The following is a 20,387-nucleotide window of genomic DNA, read 5'->3' as shown; positions in this document are numbered from 1 at the left end:
ATTGAGCGACAATTCAATGATCTATACAATGGAACAATACTCATCGACTAGAAGAAGAATAGAGAAGAAAGTTGTTTGAATTTTGAATTATAACGTTTAAAATTATTTCATAAAAAAAAACTAAATTATAGAATAGGAGTAGTCGAAGATGGGAACAAGAAATGTATACAGTAACAATTAACAGTCCAACAACCTAAATAAAAACTTTCGAATAGTTTAATAATCATTTTATAATATTTTAAAGATATATTAATAATTCAATAATCTTAAATATAATTTATTCAAAAAATTAAAATAATCAAAATGTACTCAAATTATTCAATTAACCCGAATTATAAGTTAAAAACTTTAATCAATAACACTTAATTTAAAAGAGTCCAAAATACGATACGCATCGTATTAATACAAGAACATAACCCTAAGAAGAAAAAAGAAATCCAATATATTCATCTTTTACTGTTTTCAAACATCCATAACTACTAAAAACAATTCAATAAAGAGCACCTTCTTCTTCATCTTCATAAATGGAACTTTTATTACACAGCCGAAGGGTACAAATCAATTATGAAGTGGGTTTGGTCCCCCAGGGACAAGTCTACGTGAAACTACATGGACCGATGAACTGGTTTTAGGCTTCCGTATAGGGCCCCTACCATGGATAACAGTGAAGCTTCTTAAGAACATGGGAGAATACCTGTCCCTTAATCTTTCATCAATTAACTCTCTGTTGCTGCTTGTTTCTTGCTTGATATGTCGACAACTTGTAACTCCAAATAATCCTAGGATGATCAGAAAAACAAGGAACATAACTAAAGTATTTTTTTTAGTTCTCATGGTGATGGTAAAAAGAAAAAGCTTGAAAGGATGAAAATGGTGGAAGAAGAAGAAGGTTTGTTTTTTTGTGTTGGAAAATGCTTATATATACGAAGGATTTCAGCTGACTTCTGGTGAAATAGATAAATAAAATATTTAGAATTTGTTTCCAAAGAATACATTTGTTGGACTCACATCTTCTGTTTATGTTGTGAATGTCAACGGTTTGATGTGGCATTTGAGCTTCACAATTTCCCACTCAATATATAATGGTTTATGTCATTTTCTAATTGGTTTATCATATTGAAACCAGCTAATTTTTTAATTATAAATTTTTGAAAAATTAAAATATAATTTATATATAATTTTATAATTTTTCAAGGGATTAAATAGGATTTTTTCTAAGGATCAAAGTATAATTTTATCATTTTCTTTTATTTTTATGTTAATGAAATAAATATATATTTTGGATATAGATATACATATTAACATATATTTTTTTCTAATCATATATGTTCTTTTTGACATAATATTTAGAACAATCCATAGTTCCTCCTCAACTCATAAATAACACTTTAGCGCATTCGAACCGATGTTCTCTTACATCAACAACAATATCTATGTCAATTGAATTAAAATTTTGTTAGCTTAAGATGTAATTTTTTAAATATTATTTTTGGTCCCAATAAAGGACCTTAATTACTCTGCCCTTATATAGTTTGTGATATTTTTAAATATTATAATATATATAAGGTTAATTCAAAAGTTCCAACTCATTTCTATACTTTTTGAATTTTTGGTGTTTTTTAAGAAAATAAAACAAAACGTCTCTGTGATAATTAAGACTTCATAAACCATTTGTTAATAACTTAAAATTACTCTTATTTACCTTTAAAAAATACTCTTATATAATTTTAAGTTATTTAATTCTTATTTAATAGTCGATTGAATTTTAACTCGATAGGCATGGGTATTATTGCCAATACAGGAGGATATGGATTCGAGTGCGTTAAAGCACATTATTCTCCTATTTACGAACTAAAAAGAATTATGGATAATTTTAGGTATTGTGTCAATTCATCATCATATCATATAGCTTTAAAATAGTTCATAGAAAAAAAATTGTGATGAGCTGTCAGCAGCCTAAACATGGCAATGGCATCAGCTAATAGGAAAAAATGGTGCCTAATTTTGTTGTCAATTTTGATATTTGACCAATTGCAATTGCTTATTAATTAAATTGGATTTTAATTTATAGGAGAAAAAACAGTTGACTTTTTTGGCATTCAGCCATTGGATTCAGCAAACTCCCTGCATAGTTTGTAGATAAATCTTTGGATTTCACTATTTGAAAATTATAAATGAAAATTTAATTTTCTATGATGAAATAAAAGAATATGTTGTATTTATTTGGTTAGTGTTCCAATCGTGTGTTCTCCTTTCTTCATATGTTGTCCGTACATTGACTCTCTCTCTCTCTCTTTATGTATTTGAGGTGACGAAATTTTATTTTTAGTTGATGATGGATTTAGTTTTAGTTTTTCATTTTTATCTTTGCAATATAGTATTTTAATAATACTAGAATTTAATGGTTATTATTTAATTAAGATTTAAAATTTTAAAATTTTAAAATACGGTATTAAAAATAATTAAATAAAAAATATAAGAATTTTTCAGATCTCCTATATCATAACATCTCTAAAATGTTATTTCATATGAGTTCATATCGTGTTAATACAAATAATTTAATGATTAAAGCCGAAATGTTATTAAAGAGTTATCGCGTCAAATTTAATCTCCTTTAGTGATCTCAACTTTCCAAATACATCAATCTTTTAAGGTAATTTTACTCGTTCCATTTCTCATATTAAGTGATCAAGTCCTACCCACATTTATAACCTTAACTTATTATTGAACTCTGTGTAAAGGTTATTATGAAGGCCCTTGTCCATTTTTTCAAGAAAAGAAAATGGAAAAATAGCACATGCGAAAACCCTGCTCAAACAACAACTCAATATCCTTTGGGCACAACAATTGCGGCTCATCTTCGTGTCTGTCCACACACCCACAATGTGAACTGCTTTGTCAAGCAATCTCCAATATTTTTTGTTGTAATAAAATAAAATTCATAACATAGGCATAATACAAAGATTTGAAATTTTATACTAAAAAATAAGGTTTATAGTTGTTTTTAGAACAAAACTGATGAGTTTATAGTTGTTTTTAGAACAAAACTGATGATTTAAAGGATCAAATCACTTATTCCTAGTTCAATTGATTTGATCTATCCGATCAATTTGTCAAAAATATTTAAAATAAAATAAAAAATCAATTCAATCGTTGGTTCAACCAGTCCGACTGTCAAATCGACCAATTTAACTAGTTTACAAATCAACCAATCTGACTCCTTATTCCAGACCGTGAATTCTTAAAACAGTGTGTTGAAAATTATAGCCATGTTCTTCAGCTCATTGTGAATAATAAAAATACCAAAAAAATCATTGGTTTTTTTTAGTTCCCCTGTTATCTCTCGCAACTCTTGGTACCAAAAGAAATGCATAGCATAAGCAATTCAAGGGAAACATTGTAATTCAACAAATCCATCATGCAATGCGAGAAAAAGGACTCACAGTACCTCTATTAATACCTTATAATGCAGCAGCAGTAGCAACAACTAGTTATTTTGTTGAACAAAGTAATTAATTCCTGCCCACACATATCAGTTCATCATAATAAGTATTTGTCTGAATCCCAGGTTTTTTTAACATTTATTTTTTTGATGGAACTAAATATTGAGGCAAGTTTTGCTAGAAACAGTATCTGCACTAACTTGAGTTTATATATAGAAGACGATTCACATTCATTCGAACAACACAATGCTGTCTCTTCCGGCATGTCCAGTACAAAGAGTGATCACCTGTTCGAAACAGAAACAGCTAAAGCTCGAACATGTTACTCCTCCTTAGTATCTGCAGGAGAAGATTTTTCCTCTGACCCAGTAACTGGAGTTTGTGATGGACCATCTTCAGTTGGCTTAGTATCAGTTTCTGCAGCTCCTGAGGCTTCACCACTGGCATCCCCTTCGGTTACTGGAACTGTTGTCTTCTTGATGGTTCCAACCTTCACGTACTTGCTCATGAACTTGTACTCCCAATCCTGCAATGCGTCCAATTCGAATGGACCAAGACCTGAAATGTCACCTGTCAGATCTTTTTCTTCGAAAGACATCTTTGCAAGAGCTCTGCTCGCATCTTTTCCAGCAAACAACGCGTAAGGTCCACCAGGTCCATAAAACATTCTGCAAGAAAGATTATATTCAGGGAAAAGCCGAGAACTTTCTGATTCATTCAATTCATAATTCTTTAATATGTAAAGGTCACTTGAGATTTGAGAAGGTGATACTCAACCATTCCCAAGGCATTACGTATACAAGATAGTATCAGACCAGTTCAGTATCATCAGTTGCACTTCACTTAGCCACTTACAATGCAAATTACTCTAGAACTACACTGGTTGATTACCGTTCTGCCATTATAAAGCAAGTTTTAATAAACTACCAAACTAAGAAGCACAAAGAAGCTTAAAGAATATGAACAATTTTAACAAACAATGCAATTTACTCTAAAACTATGCTAGTTGATTGCCTTTTGACACTATACACCAAATTTTAATAAACTATCAAACTCAAAAAACACAAAGAAGCTTAAAGAGAAAAACTAAGGTGCATAATTATTTTAGCTTTAAAAACATAAATGATTCTGTTAAAAAATAAAACAAATTGCATAGGAAAAAAGTTGGGTGGCATAAGAACAAAGTACAAGGCTTACCTCGAATTCTTTACCTCAACCGTGTTCATTACAGTCATGCATGTTACAGTATTAGAGACAGAAAGGGAAGACACAGGACACATGTGTGTTCCTATAACTACTGAAAAATAGTGTTCCAACTACTGTGTTAGAGGGAAACAAAATTCACAGAAAAGAAGCCATAGCTATCTCATCTCTTTGCTTAATTGGATTGAGTACATATTAGTAGTATTCGAGAATTGAAATAAACTTGTATCAACTAAGATACAAAAACATGGTAACAGCCTCTGATCACAGAAACGGGTTAAATATCCAGATGAAAGGGAAAAGCACCAATAAATATATGTATGTATGTATACTCACATTTCAAAATATATGATTCAGGGTCAAAATCTAGAACTTTTTATTAGACAAGCAAAATCAACTAAACAGAAAATTACTTGCAATGACTACTTTGGTTAAATCTCATACATGATTTATCATATTCATCACAGTATTTACATGGAACAACATAATTTTTCTTTTTTAAGTTTGTATCATATGGTAGCAAAATCATAGGGTGCTTAATTAATTTTAAAAAAAAGATAGTCTACCATCAATCAACTGAAAAGTGCAAAGAAACCAGCAAAATAGCAAAAAGCTGCAGTCAAGAAAGCTTTCCAGTTCAACCATGAACTTAAAAGGCAAGTAAAAAGGTAATATGTAAAGTAAATTAATTTCTAGCAAAAACCTCAATAGCAGCCAACCCCCAAGAAAGTTACCAAAGCAAAGCTGATTTCCCAACACACCCCGTTGACCCCAACAAAGAATGGAAAAAATTAAAAGAACCCAAAAAGAAAAATCCCAAAGAAAAAAGAATCAAAGCTTTATTTAAACCTGCTTTGAGAAACATCATAGATCTGGCCCTTGATGGCCATAAGGAGTGATTTCTTTGAATCCGACCCATCATACTGCTTAAGTTCCTCCTCGGTAATCTCGCCGAGCTGAACCGGTGGCGGTAGCGGCTCCATCTGCTCCTCGAAAGCCGTAGACCGTTGATGGATATGATCATCGGATGACCCAAATAGACCCTTTGCTACATAGTAAACAGCCCATAACAGAGCTAGAACCGTAAAAAAAGTGGCCGGAGATAGACCCGTATACGCCGTTGTCGCCTCCTTCAACGTTTCCCATAGCTGCAAAGCCATATCGCTTTAGCGATTTTAACTCAGCTGAGTCTGAGAGTGAGTCGCTCGTGATTTGGTCTTAAAATTGAAAGAATAGAAATTGGCTTTGACGCTTTGCTATTAGAGTTTTTTGTCTGTAATTTATATTCCCGCAAAATACTAATTAATTCCTCTTTTTAATTACATTTAATTTAATAATTAAAAATAAACTTTGGTACGAATATATGGACTTGTGCTATTTTTAAATAATTATTAAATTTTGATTTATTATTTATATGAAATATTGTGCATTTCCACATTTAATTTTTTAATACAAAAAGTGTTTATATATGTTTTATTAATAAAATAATTTATAATTAAAAATAAGATTAAAGGAATAAAATAATTTATTTTGGTTGTTGGTAGTCACATTCCACACCATAGCAGACAGGCTTGAAAAATGCTAAAACTAAGAAATGTTACCAATTTTATTTTGTATTTATAATTAAAAAACATTATGCCACAACTAATATTTTTAATAAAAAATAAAAATATTGATATGCTATAATTGAAAATATATATAATTTATTTCAAAGTAAAATGTCCAGGTTTTGTTGGGGTTACAATTTTTTTATTTTTGGAATCATAAACATATTTTTTTGTGCATTTTATTATTTAATTTTTATATTTTTATATTTTAATAGAAATATCATATACTAATCAAGTCCAATTTTAAAATTAAAAAGTCCAAATGAGACATGATAGTCAATGTTTCAAAACTGAAAACACCTAGGTTGGAATTCAAGGAATATATATATATTATTATAATAATAATAATAAACAGATAAATCAACATATAAATTATGTTTGGTAAAATTAGAATATTGAATTCTTTTGCCACCATTTTGGACTATCTTAATGTTTGGCAAAAATGAAATACCAGCTTTTTCATGTGTTATTTTAGCCACACGATTCAACGAATCAATTCAAACCAAAAATTGATCCACATATACATTCAAATACTAAAATTAAATTGATTTCTAGTAAGTAAATAAAAAATTAATTAATATATTAATTCAGATATCAAAATTAAATTGATTTCTAATAAGTAAATAAAGATTAAAGATATCTTCGTTTTTTATTATCCTTTAGTTTGGGTTAATAAACTAAATTAGATAGTTATATATGAGCGAAAGAAAACAGTTTATAAATTTAGAGTAAATTAAACAAAAAAAATCTCATTTTTGGTTTAATTAAAGAATCTCATTTTTTATGTAGAAAAAAACGGAAGCAGAAAAAATCTTTACCTAAAAACAGATTGATTAGTCAATCATGCTTGAAGTGGGCTCAAAAAATCAACCGTATAGAGTTATTGCACGAATTTTGTAAAATAAATTTTTTTAATGAATTTTTAAAGATAAACTACACTCAATATTATTAAACTATTATAAAGTTTTCATTTTGATCATTCAAATTTAAAAGGTTACGAAACGGTCATTAAACTATTCAAAAGTTTACAATTAAGTCATTGAACTATTAGAATATTTTTTTTTCAAAGTCTGGCTAGCAAGTTTTAAGCAATGATTCGACAATTAATAGAGTGAAAATATTCATCAACTAAGTATAATATGTCTTAAATCCAAATCGATTTAATGATCAGCGTTTGAGAGCGAAAACGAAAATTGTATGAATTTTGGTTCGTAAATTTAAGATATTTAAAATTGTTTCATGAAAAAAAAAACTAAAATGTAAAAGAGAAAGAGAACGAAAACTTTCAATTTGTGCAAGCAAGACCAATAGATAAGACCATATAACAATGATTTTAACAAAAATTCACACTTTATTTTCTTAAAAGGGATAATGACAAAAAATCTCCTGTAATGTGATACATGTAGTTTCAATTTGTCATATGTAATACCTACAGTTTTATTTCGTCTATCAATTCAATACCTGACGCAAATTGACATTTGGACCACTTAAGAGTACCACATGACAATCTCAGCCAGAGATAAAAGCTGAACGGAAAAGAAATAGGGACTTGAATTAAATTTTCCCTTCTATTTTTTAAGCTCAAATTTATTAAATAAATCATAAATAAAATAAATATATATTTGTAATAAAACATGTTTCCTTCTAATTTAGTCCATTTTATTTTTTAATTTGCATAATTAACATGCATTAAGAAAATAAAAAATTTAATTAACTAATTTTACATTTTAACTTTTAATTAAAATAATTTTCTCTTCCAAATAAAATACATTAAGAGATGTCCCCTCCTGTCTCTGGCAGCGTCGCCGCCACCTTTTACGGTGATCGGAGGCCACCGAAAGGTTTCTATCCTTCTCCCCTTCGCTTCTCCTGGTTCAGATCTTCCAAAACCAAACCCAAAAAAACTTGAAACTTTAAAACTTCTTTTGACCCAATCTTCACGCTACTCTGGCCATCGCCAGTCAACAATCAACCGGGCAAATCAAAGTCGGTCCAACATGTTTAACTTAGAGATCAATAGAACGCAAAATCAAAAACCTTGAAGAGGAGTTTCGTTGGTTCAGTGGCCAATCCCAACGGTTAAGAGGCAAATGAGGAGAGGCAAACCAAAATCGATCCGACTATGGAAATTTGGGATCGGATGAGAAACTGAATTTTAAGATTCAATTTGAGCATTTGGACAAGATTTCCGGGGAATCCAGAGAGACAAAGGTAAAGAGGAGGCTTTAGGTTGTCATTTGGAGGTGCCCGAGAGGTAGACAATGCCGGAGTGGTCGCGGCGGCTAGGGTTACAAAGGAGAGAGAGAAAAAAACACTCAGTTTTCAGGGTTAAATAGTTAAATGAAGATACTTATTTGGTCATTAGATGAAAAGAAAAGGAACGGGACACGTTTCAGGTCCCTTAATTGAGTTATTAAGTGACTGCTTCGTTTGGTAATTAAACGTAAATTTAAAAATGGTACAACTGTTTGTAGGTCTCTCGTTTTTTTCTACCACATTGAATAAATTGAAACTACAGGTATAGTATAAGGGGATTTGTTGCCTTTATGTGCTTACTCTTAAGTTCAAGATATTAGGATACAAGTAAGAAAAATTTAATATAACATAATTTTATATATGAAATGCCAACCTCATTTTTCACCAGAAAATCAACATGAAACTATGGTTGGTTATAAAAATTACAAAACTTGCTCATATACAATAGTATTCTATTCTATTCACAAAATCGTCCCTCAAATCTCATCTTGCTTTTCTCCTTCATACTATATCCATTGTCTCACCTTGAGGAACTAACTGCCTCTTATCTGGACCACCAAAATTATTTGAATGTATTGAGTCAAATAAATGAGACATGTGATGGGCAAAATGAGATAAAAAATGAATGAACAATCCACCCCGGCCCCAACCCCACCCGCCCTGCCCCGAACTTTATATAATATTTTTATCCTTGACTCCAAAATAGCTTACCCAATCCCGCCCCACCCCGACTCGATGTTTTATAATTTATTAATTTAACAAAATTCAATCAAATATATATTATATATCCTTATAAAAGTAAGAGATTATAATTAAAAATATAAAAAAGTTGTTATCAAATTAATATTTACCTGTTTATTAATTCATTTGCAATGCCTTGAGCTTCTTTCAATAACTTCAAACTTTTTGCATAGTCATCATCCGTTGTTGCAGACTTCAATTTCGAAAGCAAGTCCCTGACAGCGCTAACAAATTCTTCTGAATCCTCTGTCCTTTCACCATGGAAGCTAGCAGTAGATTTTAATACAATTGCTTGTGTTTCTAGTTCTTGATCACTTGATGGTGTTTCCTGCAACTGTTTTTCTCCTGATTTTTTCCTCGCTCTGCTGCTTTCAATCGTTTCCAGTCTTGTAGCCATTATCATTGCTTTATTGATACACGATGAAGGCAGCTGCATGGTAAAGCATTCAAACAATTAACATGAGAAGCATGTTTGAATAAAAAGTTCATCCATTTTCACAGAAATTAAGTGGGAACAATGAACATCATCCATGAACATGTAAGAATCGGGCCAGTCTTGTTCCATTTGGGAGACCGTGTTCTGAAATGATCTTTAACCAAGAGGGAGGGAGGGAGAGTTACCTGTGCGAGCAGAGCAACCTTGAAACCAAAACTCCTTGCAGAAACACCAGGGACAAGCTTATACAGGTAGGTTATTTCATGATCAGATTTTGAATCCATAGTGCCCTCATCATTATTTGAGGTCAGATACGAGACATGGTATGCCTCCACAGACCCAGGAAATTCGACTTTAATATCAGCAATTTTAGGGTAATGGGTCACGAAAAGGACCATGCATTTTTTCTGCTCCAGTAGATAATGCAATGTAGCATAAGCAATAGCTACACCATCATGTGTACTAGTCCCTCTTCCAAGCTCATCGATGATGACCAGTGAGTTTGCAGTGCAATTGTGGAGTATTTGAGAAGCCTCACTTAGTTCTTCTAGAAAGGTACTTCTCCCTTGTTGGATACTGTCGGAAGCACCCATCCTTGTGTAGATAGCATCTAAGACAGGCAGAGTGGCTGATTCTGCTGGTACAAAGGAACCAACCTAAAAGGATCAGAAGGCATGTTCAAAACGGTAAGGGTTACTTCAAGAAACACAATGAAATGAGAGTAATTCAACATCAGAGGTAATATTTATATCTCATAGCATAATGTGAAATCATGTAGAAGAGTTCGCAAAGGAAGAGAATAGGGCCAACATCCAACTTAACACCATCACATATTATAATCATGCCTTCCAATAAGTAAATACCATATATATAGCTTTTGGGACAAGTGCACATGAACTATCTTTTGCAGATGCACATAAACGAACTTAATGGTTACCAAAAGAACTAAGGGAAAATGAGAGAAGTATACTGAGCAATATTTTGTATGAAACCATAAAAGTGTCAAACATGTTGTGATAAAAAAATTTTAGCTGAAGGGCCAAATGAAACTGAAGACAAGAAAGGAGGGCAGGGGAGGGGAGGGAGACAGAGAGAAGTAATAGTGAGCTCACATTCTACCTGAGCCATCATAGCGATTAGAGCAACCTGGCGAATGTAACAACTTTTTCCCCCCATATTAGGACCGGTAACAATCTGACAATACTCTCGGTCTGCATGCAATATTGTGTCATTTGGAACAAAATTGTCTTGTAAGATTGTCTCCAGTACCTGATCAAACACAGCACTCAGTAAGCAAACACCTCATGGCAAAATATTGGCTATAATTTATATAAAGAACTTAGTTTGAGTATTTGGATAAACGTCATCATCATCAATCATGGAGATTAATTTACCAGCGGCAAAAGAATAGAATAAGAAGGATATGGCATTAAGAAAAGAATTATCTTATGAGATGTACTCTTATTTACATATAAGAATTAGGCCAACCAAGCATCCTGGGTTAACTTATTAGAGAGAGTTTCACACAGACAAATAATAGAAAACAATTCATTATTATTTAAGCTTATTTTTCATAACATAAATTTTAGGGATGCCTATGAAGTACAGATATCAAGCATGTTGAGAGAAGCTCTCTGTGTTAGTGGCAATAAGCACTTGACATATCAAATTTATTAATATATGTAAGCATTTGGTTAAAAAATCTTTAAAACCTTCCAAATAGGTTCAGTTATAAATAAGTATAGTTAGATATCATATGTTTCAAACATAAGCTTCAACTTACAGGGTGGCGGCCGGCGTGGATTTGTATTTGAACAGGTCTATTGTCCTCCATAAAGATAGGACGGACATAATTCTGCAATAAACAATTGAAAATATAAAAAATATCAACTTAGCCAGATCAAGATTAAAGTATTAAGGTTCACCAAGTAGGTACCTTATTTTTTGAAAGAATTGCAAGAGAGTGCAAACAGTCCACAGTGGCAAGTGCTTGAACAGCAGCTTGAAAGTCCATATAATATTCTCCAAACTCCATAAGAAAGCTGCCCCACACAGCTCGACAAATAATGGTGAGCTCTTCATTTGCCAGTCTTAACTGGTCTAGTGCTGTCAATACTTCAGGTGGATGATACCTTACTGTTTTATTGGTACTGCTTACCTTAACCCAGTTTGAAGGTACCTTGGCATCTATAGACAGCTGCATAGAAGTTGAAGTGGTTCAGGGCCACAAAAACCAACTCGGGGTGCAAGAAAAACAAAACTGTACGCGATGATATAATAGCTGTCTGGAGAACATTATTATTAGGATATTCCAGAATATACAAATAAGCCTACCTCTACCAAATGTGTAGTTCCTGAAACACACGTGAATTCCAATTTGTGATTCCTAAATTGCTTTCTATACAAGCCAATCAAATTATCCAGTTCCTCCTTTGCCAACTGAAGTGCTTTCCGAGCTCTAGCAACCTGCAGCAAGTAAAAAGTCAACCCAACAGGATTTGAAAAGATCACAAGATCAAATGCAACAATAAGAACAAGATTAAAGTTAAACAGATCTTCACTTCATCCAAAATACAAACCTCTGGAAATTGGTCTTTAGATATAATGATTAAGTCTGTAAAATCCCCTTTATCAGCTGCTTCTTTGTTTAGGGTAGACAGTAGTTTCACAGCATTGCCAAGTACTTTAGATGATGAAGCAGTCAAAATCAACCTTCTCAACAGAGCAGACTGCACAATTGCAACTCCAATTTTATTGCAGCCATAGTCCTCATATTCTTCATCAATATGAAGCCGCTTAAGTTGCTTTCCAGCAGACAGAATAGCTTGAATAACTGCAATGAACTATACAACTGAATCCTTAGGAATTTATCAATAGAACCAAGCAGAGGGATTTACACAATAGCACCCACCACTATAGCTATTTTCCAACAATGAAACATAGCATTGTTTAAAAGGCTTAAATGCAGGAGAAGAACCAAGAAAAAAAAAACAGAATATCACCTAGCAGTTGCAAATTAAAATTTAACTTTTCATTCCTTCATCAGTACAAATCTGGATGAAGCGCCAATCGATAGACTTAAGAAATTATAGTGCCAAAACACCATATTGTAACAGCGGAACATTTACATTCAAATGAAATAGAAAGAGCTTCAACCAAAAAAAAAGGAAGAACCTTAAGAACCTAGCTAATTGAGTAATTGTTGCTTCCCCTAGCATGCACAATAACAAGATAAAGGGAATGACAATACCTCTGATGGGGTGGCAGTCCGATGGAAGATTCTTGTTATTCCACGTTGAATATCAGGTGATCTTCCTAAAAAAGTTAAAACTGAGGAAAGCAAACAGGACAGTTCTGGCTGCATAATGGTTGCATCAAAATCTCCCCCCTCAATCTCAACAATACTCTGAGAGCCTTTATAAGACCCCATTGACAAAGCAATTTCTGACACAGCATCCAGTCGAGCAGTTATCATGTTTCTATCACATAATGGGTGAGTAACCTGTTTAATGAAATAAAACTCTTAAGGTGAAATCATACATTAGGACAAATATAGAAACCACCACCAGAAGCCAGACCAAGTTTTATCTCAAATACCCAGTGTCTTAAAAGCCTTGATCCATAAGTAGTGAGAGTATGATTCATGACTCCTAGCAACGAGCCAGTTTCAGAACCATCTGAATTATTCCTCAGAATCTGGTGATAGCAAAAGCATCTATTCAGAAACAAGGTTTTAATAGAGAAGCAGAGAGTTAATATCCAAAGACAATAGTTTCGAAGGAACCATTCCCGACACAATAAGTTTTCTTTTTATTAACAAAAAAACAACTAGTGTTCCAACTGGTTACCATTGATATAAAAAGATTATACCATTCAGGATTTTACCATGTCACCGGTCTTTAGTTAAAAGATTGGCTTCAGGTGTCTAAGCTTGTTTGGAACTAATTGCAAAGTAGAGAAGATCCATTGATACAGTACACTAGTTGAATATCACAATGACCAGAAATCAACACCATGACAGCCAATAGCTGATCACAAATTCCCGATGCCAATTTGTGGTGGGAGAGCCAAATGGCAACTTGAAAAAGATTAACTAGGCAGTAAAGGGAACAACTATTCTGATAAATTTTCAGAACTAGACGTATACAAAAAATCATGAAACTATTACCTCTAATTGTTGAAGTGTATTTGCTGAAAGGTTCATCTCCACCCTGCTTGATAAGGAGCGAAATGAAGCTCCACAGCACAAAATTCTTTCAAATCCAAATTGCTTGAAATGACGAATAGTTAAGGCCAACGCTTGTAAAGCCAAATCTGGCATGGTCAGGACTCCCTTAAGACCAACAAAGTTAAGAAAATTAATTAATACATTAAAGCAAGATCAATAACAAACAATGGCTTAATGAAAATAAGAAATCAACTTAGTATTATTACATGGCAAAAGTGGGCCAGAAGCAAAATTTTGGATTTAAAGAAATGACAAAATATATTTAATATTTACAGCTAAAACATGTATAAGTGGTCATACAAATTACCAAACCAAAGAGATTAGTTGATTACTAAGAGTAAAACAAACCCCACAACAAACCATAGTTCAAATTCAATGTTTTTCGGGGAGCAAAAATGTTGCAACCAAGTTCACACCTGAATTGAATTTCTTTGTTCTGTACCCTCTGCTAACTGATTCACATCATCTGCTAAATTATCTTCAACCGTCTTCTCATAAAGGGACATCACATCCTCAAGTGCACCACCATCCTTGAAACAATCACAAGAGGCGTGCTCCAGACGAACATTCGAGGCAGGTCCAGCATATGCCATTAACAACTGATACATATATTTATATAATCAGAAAAAATTTGGAAGACAGAGCCACTTAATAGCGAAACAGTACATTTATGGAATTTCTCTACACGATACCCCTTTTTGTTTTTCATGGTTGAACAAGCCAGATACATTGACCAAAATTTTAGTTAATACTCAAATTCTACAAGCCCCAAATATACTGGGATCAAGGCTTGTAGATTTGGTTTCTTATTCAAATTTCTACAAGGTCAAGTAATGTGAGACCATGTTTATCTATCTACATATATGGTAGGTTTCAACAGCTTTTTAACTCTTACTCCCCCAACAATACCAGTAATTCGTCAAAACTTCCCCTTTCATGCTGCATTGTCTCTTAGAAACAGCTATTAACTACAGAGGTCTATAGGAACAAAGTCATTGCCAACACTTCCAATTATCCCCGTAAAGTTAAATTTCCTCACATGATTTATCGGATATTTTTGGTTTTTAAACAAGTAAATATGCCACTTCACAAACTGTAACAGTAATAAATGAAATACCTTCTCTGTTTGTTTCGAAAGTGGTTGTCCGAGCAATAACTCGGCCGGAGACAAGCTCAAAACCACAGCTTCAAGCCCACTCCTCATAACCCCATCATCGAACTCACCGTAAACAACATCCCCGGTTGAAATCTCTACTCCAACAATACCAATCCTCACATTAGCCCCACCAAAATTTGAAACCGACCCGGAAAAATCCAAAGCTTTCTCCACAACACAAACCAAATAATTACTCTCTGCACCACACCCTTCCTCTTTCCCTCCCACATCCTCCGCCGCCTCCAGCGTAGCTTTCGTGTACAACGCCGACAACCCTCTGCCAAACGGACCAACCCGGTTGGAACCATGAGCCTTAATCGCAGCTGTTTCTGTCTGTTTCACCACCCCAACCTTGTACCCGGCACTAACCAGCCTCCTCACGTAGACATTCAGTCGAAAAGTTGGCACGCTTGCTGTCAAGAAGTTGCGATCAACATGGGCGTAAATCCCCAACACTTTAGCTGCTATATCCGCATCTTTCCCAAAGAACCGAAACCGATAACCAACTTCCACCATGAGAAGAACATCCGGGTACTTACTTTTTAAATCCACAACTTGCTGTTCCAATGGAGTGTACTTCTTGTGATCGGATTCGGACGGTTCGATAGAAGATTCCAGGAGAGGCGGTGAAGGGGGGTCGAGAAGTTTCTGGAGGAACTTCTGGTGGAGTGAAGGATTAGACTGAGGAGGAACTGGATTCTGGGTGTGAGGAGAAAGCGTGGGTTTGAGTCTTTTAGGAGTGGAAGCGAGGTGGGAAGACAGAAGTTTCCGTTTTGAAGGAGAAAAGGAGACCGTCGTTTTAACATTAGGAGACGGAATCACCGGCTTCGGCGGAGGAGGAGAAGACGACGAAGGGTTTGACGATGGAGGAGTTGAGGCGGCCGGAATTTTGGGTTTGGAAGCAAAGAAACGAGAAATCACTTGCTGTTTTTGCTTGCCCATGTTTGGGCAAATCAATAAACTGATAAACTAAAATCAATGGATTTTCAGAGAGATGATGATTTTCGAACGAATGGAGCCATTGAAACGGAGGGTTTTCTTCATTTGGCGCGCTTTCCTCTCAGCTAAATCGACGATAAATTTGCATTAAACAAGGACTAATGGGCCTTTGATGACAATAATCTGGACGGCGTTAATGTTTCCTTTTTCATTGGGCAAAACTTGAGCCTAATGGGCTTGTTCCATTTTGGTACAATTAAGAAATAACCCAAAGTTTCAAGAAAGTTAATTGCACAAAAAAGCCCAAATCGTTGCTTTGATTTTAAATTGATTTGTAAACTTCAGAACATTTTATTTGGGCCCTTAAAAGTATTGTACTTCTTCCATCAACTAGCTATTTGTTTATGCATTAAATTCCAGATCACACTCCACATGTAAAATATATAGATCAAATTATTAATACAAGCGTATTTACCAACAAGTAGTGTTGTTAAAAATTTGTACGAATAGTTTTTAAACACGTCATGTCCATGAAATTCATACGGTAAATACATAAATAGTATTTTGTTCCACTTGTTTTAGATATAGTCCATGCAATATTTGAATTGCCATTTAATGGTATTGATAAGATATTGATATTTAAGTATTTGATTAAAACATTTTTCTAAAAGTTTTACAAGTTATTTACTTTCTTCTTAGTAAAAATGTTTTTACATTTTCATTGGTGTTATTTTTTTATGTTATCTCATATTATGTCGTTTTAGTGTCTACTTATGGTGTATCCAAAACAGTTCTCAATTTTGTATCACATATTGTGTTCGTGTTAATGTTATATTTATTGGATTTTTATATAATTTGTGAGTTGTGACATGTTATAATTTGTCAATATTATTAGCGATCTGAGAATTATGACCAGTTTAACATTGTTTCTAATAAACATATTTAGGGCAAAAAGTATTTTTGAGATAAAAGCATTGTTGAACAATATGTTTTTGGAACTTCTTAAAAGTGCTTTTGAGACCAAAAATGTTTTGCAAAATCACTTTTTTAGTCCAAAGTAGAAGCAGAAAATTTTAACTTTTGCTCAAAAGTACTTTTTTGCTCAAAAACTCTTTTGAGAAGCAATATTAAACTAAGTCTTAGTCACCGCTTCACCGGAGGACATCCTAGTTTAAACCCCAAAAATCTAGTTCTATATAGATTTTGATATATTTATGCATTTGCATATTACTCTCTTTTTTTTAAACAGTAATTTCATTATAGTTTATTATCATATCTGTTCTTTTTTATACAATGTCTATAATTACCTATAGCCCCTCCCCGATCCTTAAATAGGAGGACAATACACTTTAACACATTCGAACCCACGTCCTCCTACACCGGCAATAATATCAATACCAATCAAATTGAGACTCAACCGCTACTCCAAAATAATAATTAAGCAATAATTAAGTCTCCACATTATAGTATTCTTGTTTCTCAATCATTCAATATTCATGTTGCAAAATCACGTTTAAATATGATATTATTGTTTAATTTGCATTATTCAAATTATTCTCAATTTTGTATAGTGTATCCTGCAATGATTGAGAATTATTATTTTCACATTGCTAAAAAAATTACCAATAATCTTTTACATTATTTATTATAATTATTAAATTTAATTTCAATATAATTTTATTAATAATTAATTTTTAATCAACACAACCTTTTTATTGATTTAATGACTAAAAATTATTCATTATAGAATCCATTCGAGTTCAAACTTTTGAAAAAGCAACCCTACCATAAATACTTAAATATTAATTTTTTAATTTAAAATAAAAAATATTAATTTTTTAATTATATATTTTAAAAAAAAAAACCTCCCATCAACAGTTACCTATCATTATTCAATTCTTCTCTAATGCAAATAAATAACCATATATGTATTTATCACATCCTATGATTAGTTGATTGCAACTATATACTTTCAGTCCATTTTCATCACTGGTCTGTCACGGTGACAATGGCTTTTTAGTGTCAAATTAAAGTCAATGTCTGATACTCGACATGTATGTATATATAGATATTGTAATGTAGACTTTTACGCATACGTATAGCTTATGTAATGTAAAGTATAAGGGTTTTTTGGGCACGTAACAGACATATCTGATACGGTCGGGGATACTCCTCGATCTACTGTCTTATTCTTTCCCATGCCAGTTGCCAGTCAATAACGAACCTTCCATTGATTGAGTCTTCGATGGTGTAGGTGAACTTATATAATATATTTAATTAGTTATTCATTAGATATATTTAATATATCTTTTTAAATAATGATAGAGTCCAACATGAAAATCTTTTAGAGTATTGATTGTACAATTAATTTCTTATTTTTTTTGTGAATAATTGGAGATAAATAAAGGTGCGTTTTAGAAAAATTGGTTTTTATTTTATTAAAATATAGTCGGTAAATTACACTCACGGTCACTAAACTATCAGTAAATTTACATATTGATCACTCAATTTCAAGAAGTTACAAAATAGTCATTGAAATATTCAAAAGTTTTCGTTTAAGTTACTAAACTATTTTGAAGTTTTTATTAAAATCGTTGGGTTGTTAAAAAAAATTTAAGTGCGGCTGGCGAGCTCCATGTAACGATTCGATGATTGGTACGATGGATAAATAACCATTGACGAATAAAAAAAAACCTTAATTCCAAGTTGATATGTTGATTATCTATGGAGATCGAGAATAAAGCCGTTTGGATTTTGTTTAAAGATTTGTGACGTTTAAAATTATTTCTAAAAACTGAACTGTATAAAAAAAAGTAAAGCTTTTGAGTAATATAGGCAGTGCGAATAGAGAAAAAGGTCACACCGCAATAACTTTAATAATATAGTGACTTAAATAAAAACTTTCAAATATTTTAATAACAATTTTATAATTTTATACTTAAATTTAAATTTTAAAAAATAATTTTAATGACATTAATCTGAAATTTAAAATCTATACCTTCACTAGACTCTTGGCTCATGCACTGCACTACAAGTAAAATTTGATAATTAATATATTTATATTTATTTTCATTTTAACCGTATAAATATAAACATAATAAAATCATTAACCTAAATAACCAATTTAATCCATTAAAAGGGTAATGGGAAACAGCAAAATGGATGTCAACATAGGGAAACAAATTCCACACAAAACCTTTACCTAAAACAATTAATTCTCAATGCTTAATTAACATTATCTCTATGTCCATGATAACCTCGTTTACTAATTAATTATTATTAATTATACCTAATTATTCTTAATTAGCGACATGTAAAATTAGAATTTGCTTAACACTTTTAATACATGGTACATTGCGTGTATGGTGTGTCAAATATATTTGTCTCAAAAATAAATTATTGATTTAATTCTTAAATTTTTGTTAGTTAAAATATGCCTATAGTTTTTGTATTTTTTGAAAAATAGAAATTTAGTCCATGCATTTGTATTTTTTGAAATTTAGCCCTTTCACTTTTTAGATTTTAAAATTCAGGTCTAATTGTTAATATTATTTTTTATCAAATTTAGGTTAATTACAACATATTTTTTTTAACTACATAGCTACAAAATGAGTAGGGTTTTTTATTATTATTTCAAAATGACACAATAACAAATTTAATAAAAAAATATTAACAGTTAGATTTAAATTTTAAAATATGAAAAAATAAAAGGACTAAATTCCAATTTTTTAAAAAATACAAGGACTATAAACAATTTTAACCTTTTTTTTTGTTTTTGTGACTTGCTAACTACCAAGCTACCTAATTAATTTAAGACGACCAAGAAAATTAATTTAATGTCAATAAGATTACCTTTTTTTAAAAAAGATTAAAAATATAAAGGAGTTTAATCGAATGATTTTGGAACACTTTGCAAAATCTAATTGAGCAGACGGCTCTAATATTAAAAATTTTATGTGAACATAATATTTGTTTATGTAATTGTTTAGCCTTTTCTGGTTGTACTCATGTAATTAGAGCATATATTTATATTGTCAGGTCAATACAATGAAATTTTAAAATTAGTGTAATTAAAATCAAGAGATAAATTAATAAACATAATGGAGAATAAAAGTTTGATAAATATATTAAAAGTCTATTGATTGGGGTTCTTATTGATTTATTTTATATATCTATAAAAATATACTTAATACAAGTAGCCTAGTGGAATTAAATTACTCAACTTAGTAATTTTTTTAAACATTTTTTTAATAAGGGCAAATAAAATATAAAAAAGAGAATCGAATAATTGAGTGATCATTTTATAATTTTTCATAATTAAGTGATCGGAAAATAATTATATTAATAATTAGATAACTACTAATATAATTTACTCATT

The 20,387-nt window shown here is 31.9% G+C and overlaps 2 protein-coding genes across 6 annotated transcripts; both read right to left on the bottom strand.

Moving 5' to 3' along the window:
• Nucleotides 1-3,426: 3,426 nt before the first annotated feature.
• LOC107936890 (membrane steroid-binding protein 2) lies at nt 3,427-6,001 on the bottom strand. Its single transcript, XM_016869667.2, has 2 exons — nt 5,496-6,001; nt 3,427-4,111 (listed from the first exon to the last, which is right to left on the bottom strand). Exons 1-2 carry the CDS (start codon nt 5,804-5,806, stop codon nt 3,766-3,768), a joined length of 657 nt encoding a protein of 218 aa, XP_016725156.1. The 5' UTR covers nt 5,807-6,001; the 3' UTR covers nt 3,427-3,765.
• Nucleotides 6,002-7,963: 1,962 nt separating this feature from the next.
• On the bottom strand, nt 7,964-16,140 carry LOC107936854 (DNA mismatch repair protein MSH3). Of its 5 annotated transcripts, none has more exons than XM_041083753.1 (13): nt 15,032-16,139; nt 14,331-14,513; nt 13,855-14,019; nt 13,284-13,382; nt 12,937-13,188; nt 12,266-12,529; nt 12,021-12,152; nt 11,623-11,883; nt 11,470-11,541; nt 10,799-10,955; nt 9,872-10,323; nt 9,361-9,680; nt 7,964-9,057 (listed from the first exon to the last, which is right to left on the bottom strand). In XM_041083753.1, the coding sequence occupies exons 1-13, from the start codon at nt 16,010-16,012 to the stop codon at nt 9,054-9,056; spliced, it is 3,342 nt and encodes a 1,113-aa protein (XP_040939687.1). In that variant the 5' UTR covers nt 16,013-16,139; the 3' UTR covers nt 7,964-9,053. The 5 variants fall into 5 exon arrangements, with proteins under 5 accessions (XP_040939687.1, XP_040939686.1, XP_040939688.1 ...); XM_041083752.1 differs by having other exon boundaries at nt 9,872-10,342; nt 10,806-10,955; XM_041083754.1 differs by lacking the exons at nt 7,964-9,057; nt 9,361-9,680 and having other exon boundaries at nt 9,983-10,342; nt 15,032-16,140.
• Between the last annotated feature and the right edge of the window lie 4,247 nt (nt 16,141-20,387).

The sequence above is a fragment of the Gossypium hirsutum genome, chromosome A12 (genome assembly GCF_007990345.1).
Source record: "Gossypium hirsutum isolate 1008001.06 chromosome A12, Gossypium_hirsutum_v2.1, whole genome shotgun sequence".
Lineage (NCBI taxonomy): Eukaryota > Viridiplantae > Streptophyta > Magnoliopsida > Malvales > Malvaceae > Gossypium > Gossypium hirsutum.
Note: the sequence above shows the minus strand (reverse complement) of the source record. Positions and strands in the feature narration are given on the sequence as shown.